General features: G+C 40.5%; 1 protein-coding gene across 5 annotated transcripts in view; it reads right to left on the bottom strand.

Annotated features, from left to right (window-relative positions):
• The window catches only part of CLF (SET domain-containing protein), a 32,082-nt gene extending 18,920 nt beyond the window's left edge, over positions 1 to 13,162 (bottom strand). For all 5 annotated transcript variants that reach the window (XM_087671234.1, XM_087671235.1, XM_087671236.1 and 2 more), the window contains exons 1-3: positions 12,985 to 13,162; positions 12,741 to 12,873; positions 12,596 to 12,654 (exon numbers count right to left, since the gene is read on the bottom strand). In XM_087671234.1, coding sequence (XP_087527360.1) covers positions 12,596 to 12,654; positions 12,741 to 12,849 — 168 coding nt within the window. In that variant the 5' untranslated portion in view covers positions 12,850 to 12,873; positions 12,985 to 13,162. The remainder of the gene's footprint in view (positions 1 to 12,595; positions 12,655 to 12,740; positions 12,874 to 12,984) is intronic.
• Between the last annotated feature and the right edge of the window lie 1,586 nt (positions 13,163 to 14,748).

The following is a 14,748-nucleotide window of genomic DNA, read 5'->3' as shown; positions in this document are numbered from 1 at the left end:
CCAAGGTGTGGTGTGCAAGGCCCAACGTATTCAGGTATGGCTCGTAATTTGCATAACCCCATGTATAGCAATATTGGCATGATGCTAGGGGCAAGTTTAGCAATGCATATATACAGTAGCCAACCCACTGTGTTTGGGACTAATGGTATTGATAATAATTATGCAAATGCTTCAATAGTATTGGTCATGAGAAAAGATGCAACTAGTAATGCCTGTATGAGGAAAAATACAGCTTGTAATGTATGCAATATATGGAAAAATGTATCTTGGTATGGCTAGTAGTATGCAAATTCCCATGCACAATCACATTGCAATATCCAAACTATGCAAACATGAATGTTTCCTAATGCGTTTGGTGCTTCTAGCAGCCCAGGTATACATGAGAAGCTAGTCAATTGGATGCCAGGTTTCATGTTGGTTAAGTTGGAATTGCAACACTATGAAATTATAACACATTGCAATGCTTAAGAGGAAAAAAGTCCTAGAACCTAGTGGAGGTTTAGAGGCAAGTAAAGTTAGAGGTAAAATTTCCATGTGCTTCTTGGTGAAGCTTCATCATTGTTTCACATACGAAATAATGCAATTGGATGGAGGAGAGTGACCTAGCATATTATCCTCAGTGATGCACTTGACCTTGATGTGTTTTAGTTAGAGCCAATTTTGGATTGGGCTCTCCCAAGCTCAATAGAGCATAGAATGTTCAGAGTATTGGCTAATGCTTGAGGGGACGATTGCACCTCCACTCCTCTAAGGATGAAAAACTCAATTATGTAGTGGATCTCAGATGTACTTGTTTGCATTCAAGATATTATATGCCAATGGTATTTTTCCCATTGGGATCACTATTCAATGTACCATTCACTATGAGTTTGTATGCATATGTGTATGGTTTGCACCTAGGATCTGAAACTATACATTTGCAAGGTTATTGACATGTATGGAACACATGGAATGTATATTTTAATGTGATGTACATTTGCAAGGCATGTGTGGAATACATGGATCCTAACAGTATTTTTGCCATTGGGATCACTATTCAATGTACCATTCACTGTGAATTGGTATGCATATGTGTATGGTTTGCACCTAGGATCTAAAACTATACATTTGCAAGGTTATTGACATGTAAGGAATACATGGAATGTATATTTTAATGTCATGTAGATTTGCAAGGCATGTGTGGAATACATGGATGGTATAGAAAGTGCATTTGCAAATCATGCAAAAGAAATACATTCGCATGGGTTACATGTGATTTGCAGCTAATGTATGCTTTATGTAACCATCATGTGGCACATCATTGCTATGCCTTAGTGGTCAAAACAGTGTTGGGTTTTGGCATGTGGATGCACCCATTATAGTTCTAACACTAGTTATGATTCATATGTATGGATTGTAACTAGTTTAAGTGATTGGAATTTCACATGCAAAGGGCATGAGCATGGTTAAGCAATCGGTGCGCACATTGTTTGACTACGATACCAATTGTGAAGAAATGCTCTAAATGCAAAAAACACAAAACCAATCATACGACACAGCATAAATGAATAACACAAAACACAGTTAGGGTTAGGGTAACTTAGAGACGGTGAACACAATGAATAATGAAGTAAATGACTATTGAATATATATAGTACTCAGGCAACAACCACACTATGCAGTGAATATTGAACCTTAAACTCTCGTATCTCTGGGATCAAGGTAGAGGTTATGAGCTAGAGAGTGTGTCGTACTCTGAACGAACCCCTAAATGCAGCAAGGCAACCTCCGTGCGTCGAACAACAGCAAACACAACCAAAGAGACTGGATCTGATGTAGACACGTAGTGAGGAGAGAGAAAGACCCAAAACACAAGTACCTGAGGAGAGAGAAAAACTGGGTGATAGGTGGAGACAGTAGATGACTTTACAAAAAGTGTAGGCAACAGCTAGAGGAGAGAGAAACTTAGCAAATGCAAATTCTAGATGAAGGCGATGGTGTCTGACTGATGGTGACAGCTGTAACCAACCTTCCTTCCGTGGATGGGTGGTAAATCCTTGATTACAACTTAATTACAGTAGCAAACAATTAATGCAAATCTGAAAATACAAATTTACCTACTTATCTTGGACAATGCACACCCAATTGGCCCCAAAAATGGCGCCTCTTTCTGTATTTCTTTAGCTTTATTGAAAAAGAAGTTGATTTACAATGGGATTCTCCCAATCTCTTTTGGTATTCCAACTCCCCTTGCTGTTCAAAATCACCAGCAAGTCTTTGATCTGATTTGCTCCTTAATTCGAGCAATCAATTGGCCTTCACCCGCTTTGATGGAGAAGGAAAATGCCCCAAATTCAATTATTTGCTCGTCCCTCCACTTGAATAGGCTAAAAACAGCTTCAACCTTGTTGAATCCAAGTCATGGAGCTTCCAATTTTTGGCACGCTTCCCAATGCTACTACTAAATCCTAATTTCTGCTGCAGATTAGGGTTTACAGCAGAGAAATCTGAAATTTCTCAGCCTCCAGGGGTCCAAATGCTGAGATCTTCGGAGCAAGGTTGTGAAATGGCTAGGAGATGAGAGGGAAAGCTATAGAGAGAGAAAATTCAGAGTTTTGTCGCGAAGAATGACTGAAAATCAATCAAATGCAGCTGTTAGCCTGCCACAACAGCTTGTAGATGTAAAGAACTAAAGAAAATCAATCATTTACTATTGTTGCCCTGTCTCAACAGCCTATAGATGCTGTCTCCTGCTGTTGATTGGTCTTCTCCTGCCCTTGGCAACCTCAAAAGGTCCTTCAAAGGTTGCAAATCAGACTAGCAGCCTCCCCTCTCTTTCTCTTGCAAGCTGAATTTATAAAAATGCCTCTCTCCAGCCTCTAAAGACGTTTTTTAGTCTTACATGGGCATTTTGACAAGTGGCAACCTTCCCAAGTGGTTTTTTCAACATTTTTCATAATTAAATATTAATTTTCAGTCTTTAAATACTGAAAATTAATCTGATAATTATTTCGGTGCCCTGAAAAATAATCTGATTGGCCAATAATTAAATTGGCTAGGCAACTTCCATTCTCGAGTATCTTTACATTATCTTTGACCATCAAATTGGTGTTAGGTACCATTAAACGCCACTTCTCTAGTATCACCACCTGACACTTATGGCCAAATGGATGACCTAGGCCAACAGCTGGCACCAGATACCACCAAGTACATGTGTGCCATAACTTATAGCAACTTTTGCCTTTGACATCCTGTGATTTCTTCGAGTCTCGGACTCGTAAATTTACTTTAACCCCAATTGCATCTCACACGTGCAACATTTACCTAATCATGTGATTAAAAATAATCCACATGTTAAGTGAGGTTTCAAAAATGCATGTCCTCATGACCGCCCTCCCTCTTGAAATCCTTGCAATCGTCCTCGATTGCATTGCCAAATGCATCAAAAGCAAAGTACTACACTGGAATTTCCATAGGGCATCATAGTCAACACAACATTACGCACTATTGTGCAACCATTCCTATGTCCAACATATGCTGAAAATTACCAGCCAACATAACATAGCATAAGACTCACAAAGAATCTCAAAAACATTGCCAGATTATTATGTCACATGTCCATTTCTCATAAGCTCAACTCATCTTGCAAAACCAAACCATAGTATAGCGAAAACCAAGTATAAACCATGGCTAAAACATCAATAGCGTCATAACATATGCTGTTGTCCATGGAACTAGATGTAAACCATTGAAAACTAAGCATAATTTGATCACCTGCTGATCTGAGAACTGATCACAAACTACTGCAAATGTGACCCCAAACTGATCACAAACTCATTGTAAAAACTGACCAGCAATCAGTGCAAAAACTGATGCACAACTGATTCAAAAAGTAACCATAAATGGTTCTCAAGCTGATCAAAAATCGAGTTGAAACTGATCAGAATGTTTGTCTCAAAATTGAGGCAAAATTCATGCTAAATTGATCATAAGCTTATGCAAAAGTATAGTTCTAGTGCCCGGGTGAAACTCATACTCATCTACATACATCTCACAGTGACTAGTACACTAAATAGTGATCTCATGGCAAACATATTGTCAGCTTAGTACCTTGGATGCATGCTGAATACATCCGAGATCCACTACATACAAAAGTTGTCCATAACTAGAGAAGGGGAAGTGCTACCTCCCCCTTGAGCATCAGGCAATACTCCGGACCCTTGCTCTGTTGAACCTAACGCAGCCCAAACTAAAGTCGGCTCTAACTGAAAAGCATCTAGGTAAAGCTACAACAACTGAAGATGGTCTGCTGAGTCATCCTCTTCCATCCATTTGGCATCCATTGGTGAATAATTCTGAAATTTCACCAAGTATCTCCTAGAAACTTTACCTTTGACCTTTCTTTCCTTATGTGCCAAAATCTACTCAGGTACCAAAATCTCATCTAGCTCCTCAATCTCAAGCCGAATTTCAGCAGACATATCCTCTGGCACATCACCATGAAAAGGCCTCAACAGACTGATATGAAAGACATTGTGTATCCGCCAATGTGGAGGTAATTTCAGCCGACATGCCACATCCTTGATCTTCTCCAACACTTGGAAGGGCCCATAGTATCTCATACTCAACTTCGGATATAATCTTTCTCTTCCTTTCATCTTTTCCAGCCTTGCCTTTTCAAAACACAGCAATATATAATCACCCTCTGCAAACTGCAAAGCATGTCTATGGCGATCAGCTACCCTCTCTTGCTTTTCTTGCGATCTCTGAAGTGCATATTTTATCTTTGCATAGGCTACATCCAAGTTCTCCACATAATGATCAGCCTCAAAGATTTTATCCTTAGTTTGCAAAATAGGTGGTACCTTCTTGCCACCCTCAACCACCTCAAATGGAGCTTTGCCCGTAGAACTATGCATTGTGTTGTTGTAAGCAAACTCAACCAAGGGCAAATACTGCTCCCACTGTGTCTTGTGGTCTGAAACATAGCACCTCAAAAGATCTAACACTATGGAATTTGCTTCCTCAGACTGACCATCTGTCTACGGATGGAAGGATGATGAGAATTTCAACGTGGTACCCATATTCTCAAACAAGCCCTTTCAAAATAAACTGGTCATTCGGGGATCTTGATGACTAATGATCGACTCTCGCATACCATGGTACTTAAAGATGTGCTGCAAAAACAATCGTGCCATATAATCAGCCTTTATTTTCTTCCTCACCGGAATAAAATGGGCTTGTTTACTAAACCTGCAAATGATAGTCCATATCCCATCATTCCCTGTAGGTGCCTTAGGAAGCTCAAAAATAAAGTCCATTGCAATGCTCTGCCAAGGCCTATTTGGAAACCCGCATACATACTTTCTATAGTAAGAACATAAACCCAAGAAGCTGCAGATCCCATGTACATTCCTCAAAGGTGACTGTGATCATATTGCTTCAACCTTTGTAGGGTCCATGCAAATACTATCATCGGATACAATATGCCTCAAAAAGTGAATTTCATGCAAGAAGAATTCACTTTTCTTGTCATTTATAACCAACCTACGGTCACGCAATTCATTGAACACAATGTTCAAGTGTTTTCTATGCTCTACCTCGTTCTTTGAATAGACAATCATGTCATCAAAGAAAGTGCCCACAAATCCTCTATGTGGCCTAAAGATACGATCCATTGTCCGATTAAAAGTGGCAGGAGCATTCGTAAGTCCAAAAGGCATAACAAGAAACTTATACAATCCAAAAGATATCCTAAAAGCTGTCTTAAGCACATCTTCCGGTCTAATACGTATCTGATGATACCCACTTTTCAAATCTATACGGCTAAATATGGCTGCCCCTTGCAATCTCTCCATAACATCATCGATCCGAGGAATCGAAAAGCAATTCTTTATTGTGATATTGTTCAGAGCACGATAATCAATGCACACATGCCATGAACCATCCTTTTTCTACACCAAAAGCATTGGAGAACAAAAAGGAGATGAGTTGGGCTGAATCAACCCTTTTTCTAACAGCTCATTTACCCGACTCATTATCTCTTGTTGGGCTGCATTGACTCTGTAGGGTGGCTTATTAGGTGGGCTACTTCCAGGGATAAGGTCTATGCCATGATCTTCTGGCCTTTCGGGCGGTAGCTGCCCTAGAAGTGACTGAATCAGCATACATTTTCAAAAATGGCATGCGATCCTTCTCTAACTTAGATATCCCCAACATTCTCAGTATCATCTTTATCCTTAGTAAAAACCAAGTACATTGAAAGATGATTTTTCATTACTTTAGAAATGGCAACTGCAAATACAACATGGACAAATTCACCTTTCAACTTTACGTCAAGTGTGAGTACCTTTCCCTTATGCTGAATAGTGATCTTTTTTGCACAAGAATCAATCACTGCATGCATACAGCGACACAATGGCATACCAAGCAATACATCACAACCCTCAAGTGGAGCAATGAAAAACTCTTCATTGTCCACATATCCTTGTATGTGCAACCGAAGCTTTCCAATGAGCGGTGTGACAGGGTCTGCATGGCCTTTACATACCATTCCAACTTCCCCCATGGGTCCCATCTCATCCTCTCTGATGCCTAAACGGGCGGCCATATCAACAGAGATGAAGTTGGCTCATGCACCATTATCAAAGAAAATCAATGCATGCTAATCCCTAATTTTGCCCCATGCTCTGCACAACTCAGTAGCATCATCATTGGGCTGATCACTAACAACATCGAGCACCAATCCCACGGATGTTTTGGGCTTCTTTCCTTCAGAATCTCCTTGATTTTCTGATTTTCCAGCTTGCTGCCTATTGGGACAGTCCCTTGCAATGTGACCCTCTTGTTCACAAATAAAACATTTATTTGCAGCCATCAATTCCCTACGTTGTTCCAATGTTTTCGAGCCCTTTCTTTGTTGTTTTGGTCTCTTTTCAGGCTGATTTTCAGATCTGCCCCTTTTCTCCACCTTAAACAACTTTTTATTCGGCTTCTCCCCACTCTCTAGGAAGCCCGAATCCTTCCCACGCAACAAAGCATCAGCTGTAGCAGCAGTCTCTATAAGCTGAGACATGCTAGACACGATGGATTTAATGCAAAAATCCCTTATTCCTTTGGGCAACCCACAAACATATTTTTCCACTTGCTCATGAAGGGGTACGAGGCGATAAGAAGTAATAGGCAGCAATGCATTCCAAAACTTCTTATTATATTGCTCCAAATTCTTACATTCCTTAGCATCCAGCTTATTCCACGCTGTCATGATGTCCACCTCAAAGGTACTTGTCAACCAATTCCATGCAAACATTTGATTGAATTGTACCCACGTTGACGGTGCTCTACCTTGCATCAAAAGAGTGGACCAGCACTATAATGCATTCCCTTTCAAGAAAGTGGTTGCCTTTCGAATCTTTGAGGACTCCGTGAAGTTCCCTCTTGAATAGGCTACATCAAACTACTAAATGAAAGTCAAAGCTTTCAGCCTATCTTGTACATTGCTGAAGGACTCAAACTTCACTCCTTTTCCACCCTCATCATAGTCTTTTGCTGCCCTTTGGGTGTCAAGTTATCATACATTGGCTGCTACAAAAAAGGTGCATTTGCTAAATTTACATCAAAACCAACGCCAAACGGAGCATTGGCATGACCAACATTTATTCCTTGAGCCCCATAAGCATTCGGGGGTGCAGATGCAGTACCAAACATGCTACTTTGTGCCCCAGGCATCAAGCCAATGCTGCTATACATAGGGTTTTGCATATTTCCAATCATACCTGAATACATTGGGCCTTGAACTCCATGCTTTGGTTGTTGCATACCATAGGGATTTGTGCCATACATTCCCGTATGCGGTCCTTGTCCAACCATAGCATGAAAAATCGTACTTCCACCAAAATATCCTCGTTGCCCCATCATAGCATGCACACCTGGCTGTCAAAAATCCATTGGATTGGCACTTCCTTGATGGCCTTGCATTTGCATTCCTTGCCCCGTAAGTATCAACTATTTTATTTCATTAGCATCTTTGGGAGCTGCAAATGAAGGGTTTGGCATTATCTTCGGTATATCTTGCTGTCCCGAAGGTGTAGAAGACCTTTCCTTCTTTGGAGCATTCAAAAATCGAGTAAATTGAGGATCATTTGTCAATTTAGCAAAGAGAGTTGCTACTGTCCTCATCCGATTCTTGAACTGGTCATCAAATTTCTCTTCACTTTGCTGGTCATCAACCTCCTTATGCCCTGAAGACCGTGCATCTTGCCCAACAGCAACATTTTCAGCTTGTTTTCCATGGTCTGAGCCTTGTCCAAGGTCAGGCATTGCATTTCCTTCATTCCCATGTGAACGTTCATACTAAGAGAGGCACCATCATTGCTTGAGCCCATCTCACTATATGAAGACATATCGCTGTAATTTCTCAGCTAAAAGTAAAAATCAGCACTAGCACAAAGCTTTGACTTGCAATCAAGTGCCTTGGGTCCACCAAATCAAGGGATTGAGTGGTGATCCCGACAATGGAACCATATAACTAGCCTTCCTTCCGTGGATGGGTGGTAAATCCCCGATTACAACTTAATTACAGCAACAAACAGTTAATGCAAATCTGAAAATACAAATTTACCTATTGATCTTGGACAATGCACACCCGATTGGCCCCAAAATCGGCACCCCTTTCGATATTTCTTTAGCTTTATTGAAAACGAAGTTGATTTACAATGGGATTCTCCCAATCCCTTTCGGTATTTCAACTCCCCTTGCTGTTCAAAATTACCAGGAATTCTTTAATCTGATTTGCCCCTTGATTCGAGCAATCAATTGGTCTTCATCCGCTTTGATGGAGATGGAAAATGCCCCAAATTCAATTATGTGCTCGTTCCTCCACTTAATTAGGCTTAAAATAGCTTCAGCCTTGTTGAATCCAAGTCTTGGAGCTTCCAATTTCTAGCACACTTCCCGAGGCTGCTGCTAAGAGAAATCTGAAATTTCTCAGCCTCCAAGGATCCAAATACTGAGATCTTCAGAGCAAGGCTGTGAAATGGCTGGGAGATGAGAGGAAAAGCTATAGAGAGAGAAAATTTAGAGTTTTGTCACAAAGAATGACTAAAATCAATCAAATGCAGCTGTTGGCCTACCACAATAGCTTGTAGATGCAAAGAACTAAAAAAAATCAGTCATTTACTGTTGCTGCCCTATCTCAACAACCTGTAGATAATGTCTCCCGCTGTTGATTGGTCTTCTCCTACCCTTGGCAACCTCAAAAGGTTCTCCAATGGCTGCAAATCAGACCACTAGCCTCTCCTCCCTCTCTCTTGCAAGCTGAATTTATAAAAATGCCTCTCTCCAGCCTCTTAAGACGTTTTTTAGTCTTGTATGGGCATTTTTGACAAGTGGTAGGCTTCCCAAATGGTTTTTTCAGTATTTTTCATAATTAAATATTAATTTTCAATCTTCAAATACTGAAAATTAATCTAATAATTATTTCAATGCCCTGAAAAATAATCTAACTGGCCAATAATTAAATTGGCTAGGCAATTTTCATTCCTGAGTGTCTTTACACCATCTTTGACCATCAAATTGGCGTTAGGTACCATTAAACACCACTTCTCTAGTGTCACCAATTGACACTTATGGCCAAATGGATAACCTAGGCCAACAACTGGCACCAGATACCACCAAGTACCTGTGTGGCATAACTTATAGCAACTTTTGCCTTTGACATTCCGTGATTTCTTCGGGTCCCGAACTCATAAATTTACTTTAATCCCAGTTGCACCTCACATGTGCAACATTTACTTAATCATGTGATTAAAAATTCATCCACATGTTTAAGTGAGGTTTCAAAAATACATGTCATCATGGCACATAGAGTGTGTACAGCAAACACTGAGAGAGAAGAGAAACTTGAAAAACACAGAAAAAGATGATGAAACACTAAATCATGTTGAGTGAACAAAGTTGATACAGCGGAGCTGAAGCTTAAAAGATGATTGCATTGTCCTTTCTGATCAGGCCGCAACACCTAAAGGCAATCTACACAGTGAAGGAATCAAAGCATAATCCTTTGTGCGGTGGGCTATCAAGGTAATTTGAAGATGGATAGCTATCAAGGAAGCAGAATGCGGTACTCTAATGCTGTCTGAGAGAAGAAAGAGAATCACCAACAACAAACACATACTCTGGAAGATAAGGATCAACAAGATGGTTTGCTAGATAAATTCACCCCTTGATGGACTAAGAACTACAAAAACACAGGTATCTAAGATAGCAAGTGCCTACCAAACCCACCGCCAATGCTAGGAAGATGTCAAATTGTGAAACACTACTTGAGAGGCTGACACCAAGTGGAGAGCATTATTGTTATATAGAGAGAGATCATCTGGCAGCAAAAATGTAAGTGTCTACTGACGTTGAATGGAGTTGATGGTCACTAAGTGGAGAAAGAGAATCTCTGGCCAAAAATGCAGGTACAATCTCACGCCAGAGGGTGGAGATAGTCGCTAGGTGGAGGAAGAGAATTTGCAACCCAAAACATAGTCTCAAAGGTGAAGGAGACAGGCCGCCCGATGCAAGGAGAGATGAAGACCACGAACTGCAATGTGGATACTCGATCCTATGAGATCATGTATGGAGAGAGGGGTGCTCTTGCTAGATGGAATGACCCAAATTAGGTGAGAGACGTGAAATTTGGACACTCCACTAGAGGTTTTTCTTTCTCCCTTGGCTTGGGAGCTATCTCATGGAGCAGTAAGAAGTAGCCTATTGTGGCCTTATCTTCTACGAAGGAAAAATACTTAGCACTTTGTTCTATTGCTCAAGTGGCAGCTTGGCTCCGCCGATTGTTGGTGGAGATTAGCTTTCCACAGATAGAACCCACTCAACTAACTCTAACGAAGAACACTATGTTTTATACTTACGTGAAGCACATAGACATTCAGTACCATTTTGTAGAGGACCAGATCGTGGATTCTGATTTAGCAATGGCCTTACGTCCCACAAAGGACAACACAACAGGTTTCTTCATGAAGCCTTTGTCTCAAGCTTCTATGACATGAGGTCATTGGATCTCCAAACAATCCCAGGATCTGAGAGGGGCTATTAAATCTGTACTTTGTAAGTCTATCATCTCCTAGTTGTGAGCTCCATTAAAGTCTAGCGAAGACATAGGAGCTCTAACTGTTTCAGCCTATTCTATTTGTGTGCTTTTTTTTCAATGAGTTTGAGGTGTGTTCACACTTACATTTCTTTCTTAGTGGGTGGGCAGCTCTTTTTTTTGTCTGATTATGGGTGGCCTGTTTAGACGATTGTGACACATTTTTTATTACTTTATCTGCTAGTTGGCCAGCATTTAATGTGGCCGACTGCAGCAGATTAGTGGCCCAAATCTAGTCACCCAGCTTTGGCCTGATCAGGCTATCTATAGCCTGCCCTGACAATTGGTAGATTCGTCTTCTTCCTTTTGCTGATTCAACACACCCCACCTACGGCTTTCCTGTCTCTGATGCTGCCACAGTCATCAGCCTGATCCTGTGCCCTCACTAATGTGTTGGGATGCATGCACAACTGATCATTCTGCCATTGTATTCAGCCTTCCATTCAGATTCAGTGTAGATTATCACTTCATTCTCTTCTCTCTTGCTGTCTCTACCCTCTCTTCCCTCTCAAATGTTCTTGTCTTCCATTGCACACTCACAAATGTTTGTTTTCCAGTGGGTCTGCTTGCAAGCTTTATGAGTGATCCCAAGAACACTCATTGGCAAGCTGCCTTGAGGATTCTTTGATTCCTCAAGAGTACCCCCAATCTTGGCATTTTCTATACTTGCATTTTCTATCCTGCAAGTATAAGAGACACCACCTTGGTGTTGCATGGATGGATTGATTCCGATTGGTCGCCTATGCCTTGAGAGAGGGTGTTACCAGCACACACTTCATGGGTGTTGGGCGTTCTTATTAGGGCTTAGACTAGGCACATTTAAGGCACCTCGAGTGGCATGTTTTTGTCATCAGTGGCTTCATTTCTGGGCTGACCTGCCCATTGTAAGGTGTTTGTATGCTGGCCAACCTATTTATCTCAAGTGGCTTTCCATGCACTATATATTTGCACTCCTCCACTCTTAGTACAATCAGACCGCATCACTCAGAGAGAGGGAGACTAGAGACATTGCTAGTTGTCACATGTGCTAGTACTGGTGTGGTTTGTATTGGTCATTCTCATGCTTTGAGTTACAGATTCCATTGCCCATTCATCATTCACTCTCCAAGATTCTTCTCTCGTTGTTTGTTGTGTTAGTAACTATACTGTGTTTTCCTAATGCTGTTTATTTGCACATTCTCGCATAACCTTGGTGCCACAATATTTAAGCTTTGGCCTAAGTTTTGAAGGCTTCCAAACTGTTTGCCATTTTACTTCACAACGGCCATACAATGGTTTTGCCACCATGGCAAGGTCATACGAAGAGCTCTCAATGAAATCAACGTGTACACACATACATGCATTTGTGGATGCAAGTGAGATCCTCAATTGTGCCATCCCAACTAAACCTTTTCAAAAACTGAGAATGTGTTTCCAAAAGACTTGGACACTATCACAATGCTACATAATTCAAGCATAGGAGCGAACCTGTGAAAAAGAGTCTCCAAAGCTCCTCCTAGATACGAAGCTATGTTTTGCTTCCTTGCCTATAATCCAAGAAATGAGGAAGTTATGTCGAAAAGAAACAAGTATGGAGCTTGCCAAAAGCTCCTAAGCACATGAGTTCGCTAACCTGTCATGGAAGCATCCATCTTTTCCTTGCCTTTTTTGAGATAATCTTTTCTCTCTTTCTTTTGTTCCTTCACGTTCTCGGGGGGGTCTTCTCTTGTGGTCAGAATCATGGCGTCAGACGGAAGGAAATCAATCTACGCAACAGCGAGTAGAGTGAAAAACGTTCGAAGTGAGATGCATGCATAGGAAGAAAAGAAAATCTCATGTTCAGGGAAACTCCACAACGCGATGGAATATGGACTCACGTCTCAACTCATCAGAACTCGGTCATCCACCTCCATGACAGCATAATTACGGATTCACTAGGCATCCCGTCGATCGCATCCATCGTAACAATGGTGTCCTGCGTTCCTTCTTACCCTCTTCACTGCTTCTGCCTTTGCGTCATGCTGACTAAAGTCCGCTGCACAGTTTGAACTCTCATCCGTTCTCCCTTTTAAGCAAAGTAATAATGGACGTTATTAATTAAGGCAAATGGACAGATCATACGTTCGGACCACTCCTCATGAAAAATATTTTTGGTAGCTCTAACTCAAATTTTTGAGATTTTTGAATGAAATTATATATATTTGTCATTTCTACAAGTAAATTTTCTTAAGAGTTCCACGCTTTAAACCTTCTTCTTTCAATTTTGATTTATTTTTAAATTGCAATTCACTTTACATTAATCCTCGATTTTTCGTGAACATTGTATTTGGACGATTGAATAGAATGAGCCCAATGCAAACTTTGTTAGGGTAAAGGGTACACACATCCCAAAGCTTTGCAAAAAGTTTCAAACTTCTCAAAGGCAAAGCCTCTATAAAAAGATCTACAACATTATCATGTGTTAGTACATGAGAGCGATGATGACATAATGATAGTACATCTCAACATGATTAGTATGTGCATGGAACATTGGATTTTATGTATTGCCAATGTGCTATGATTGTCAGTGAAGATGGTGGTGGCAAATGATTATCCAACACATAAATCAACCAAGTGGCATATGAGCCAAACCACACTCAATTGTAGATGTGAAAGTTGCTCCATACTTAGCTTCTCAACTAGAAGTGACCACATTGGGTTGCTTCTTGCTTAACCACAATATACATGAGCTGCCAAGCATGAAGCAAGAACCACTTATGGATACATGAGTGTCATAACAACTAGCCCAAACATGAAAGATTAGCTTCACTATCTACCAATGCTTAACGCATGGGCTATGCATATATCTAGTCATCTATGAGACTATAAACTAAATACTAGGCCTCGTAGTGCATGCATAAATCAAGCATCCAATAGCTTGTTGATAGAGAAAGGCATCAAAATGTCATTGGTATCACGAAGGCTTAACTTTAAACCTATCTCCGTAGAAGTAACAATAGGTTTGTAATCTTTTGAACTAAATCGTTGCAATAATACCTCAAGATATTTGGTTTGACACAAACCAATACCTCCATCACACTGCTTAAATTGAATATCCAAAACAATGATGCACTAGACCCAACTTTGACATGTCAAAAGCTAAATTTATCTCTACTTTAAAAGCAGCAATATGTGTCTCAACAGGACCAATGAGCAGTGTACCATCAAGATAAACCGCAATGATGAGTGGCATATCACTCTCATGTTTGACATATAATGTGCCCTCAACGGGACTATTTTGGAAACCATGTGCACTCAACTATACATATATCTTCTCATACTAAGCCTAGGTGCTTGCTTCAAACCATACAAATCCTTTTTAATCTACACACTTTGTTTTCTTGCCTTTTCTACACAAAACCACAAGGCTGAAAAACATAAACTTCCTCATATAAATCGCCATTCAAAAATACAATTTTCATGTCCAACTCACTGCTAATGCACAAATGCTATGAATAATTATCATATAGCAAGTGGGAGCAAAGGTTTCATCATAATCAATGCCCTTTTGTTGAGCATAACCCTTTGCCATGAGTTTATTGTAGAACCTCACATAGAACCAATTTTAGCACCACTCAATAGCCACAACTTTTTGACATCAT

This window comes from Lygodium microphyllum, chromosome 29 (assembly GCF_053477565.2).
Source record: "Lygodium microphyllum isolate KBCC chromosome 29, Lygodium_microphyllum_v1.1.10, whole genome shotgun sequence".
Lineage (NCBI taxonomy): Eukaryota > Viridiplantae > Streptophyta > Polypodiopsida > Schizaeales > Lygodiaceae > Lygodium > Lygodium microphyllum.
Note: the sequence above shows the minus strand (reverse complement) of the source record. Positions and strands in the feature narration are given on the sequence as shown.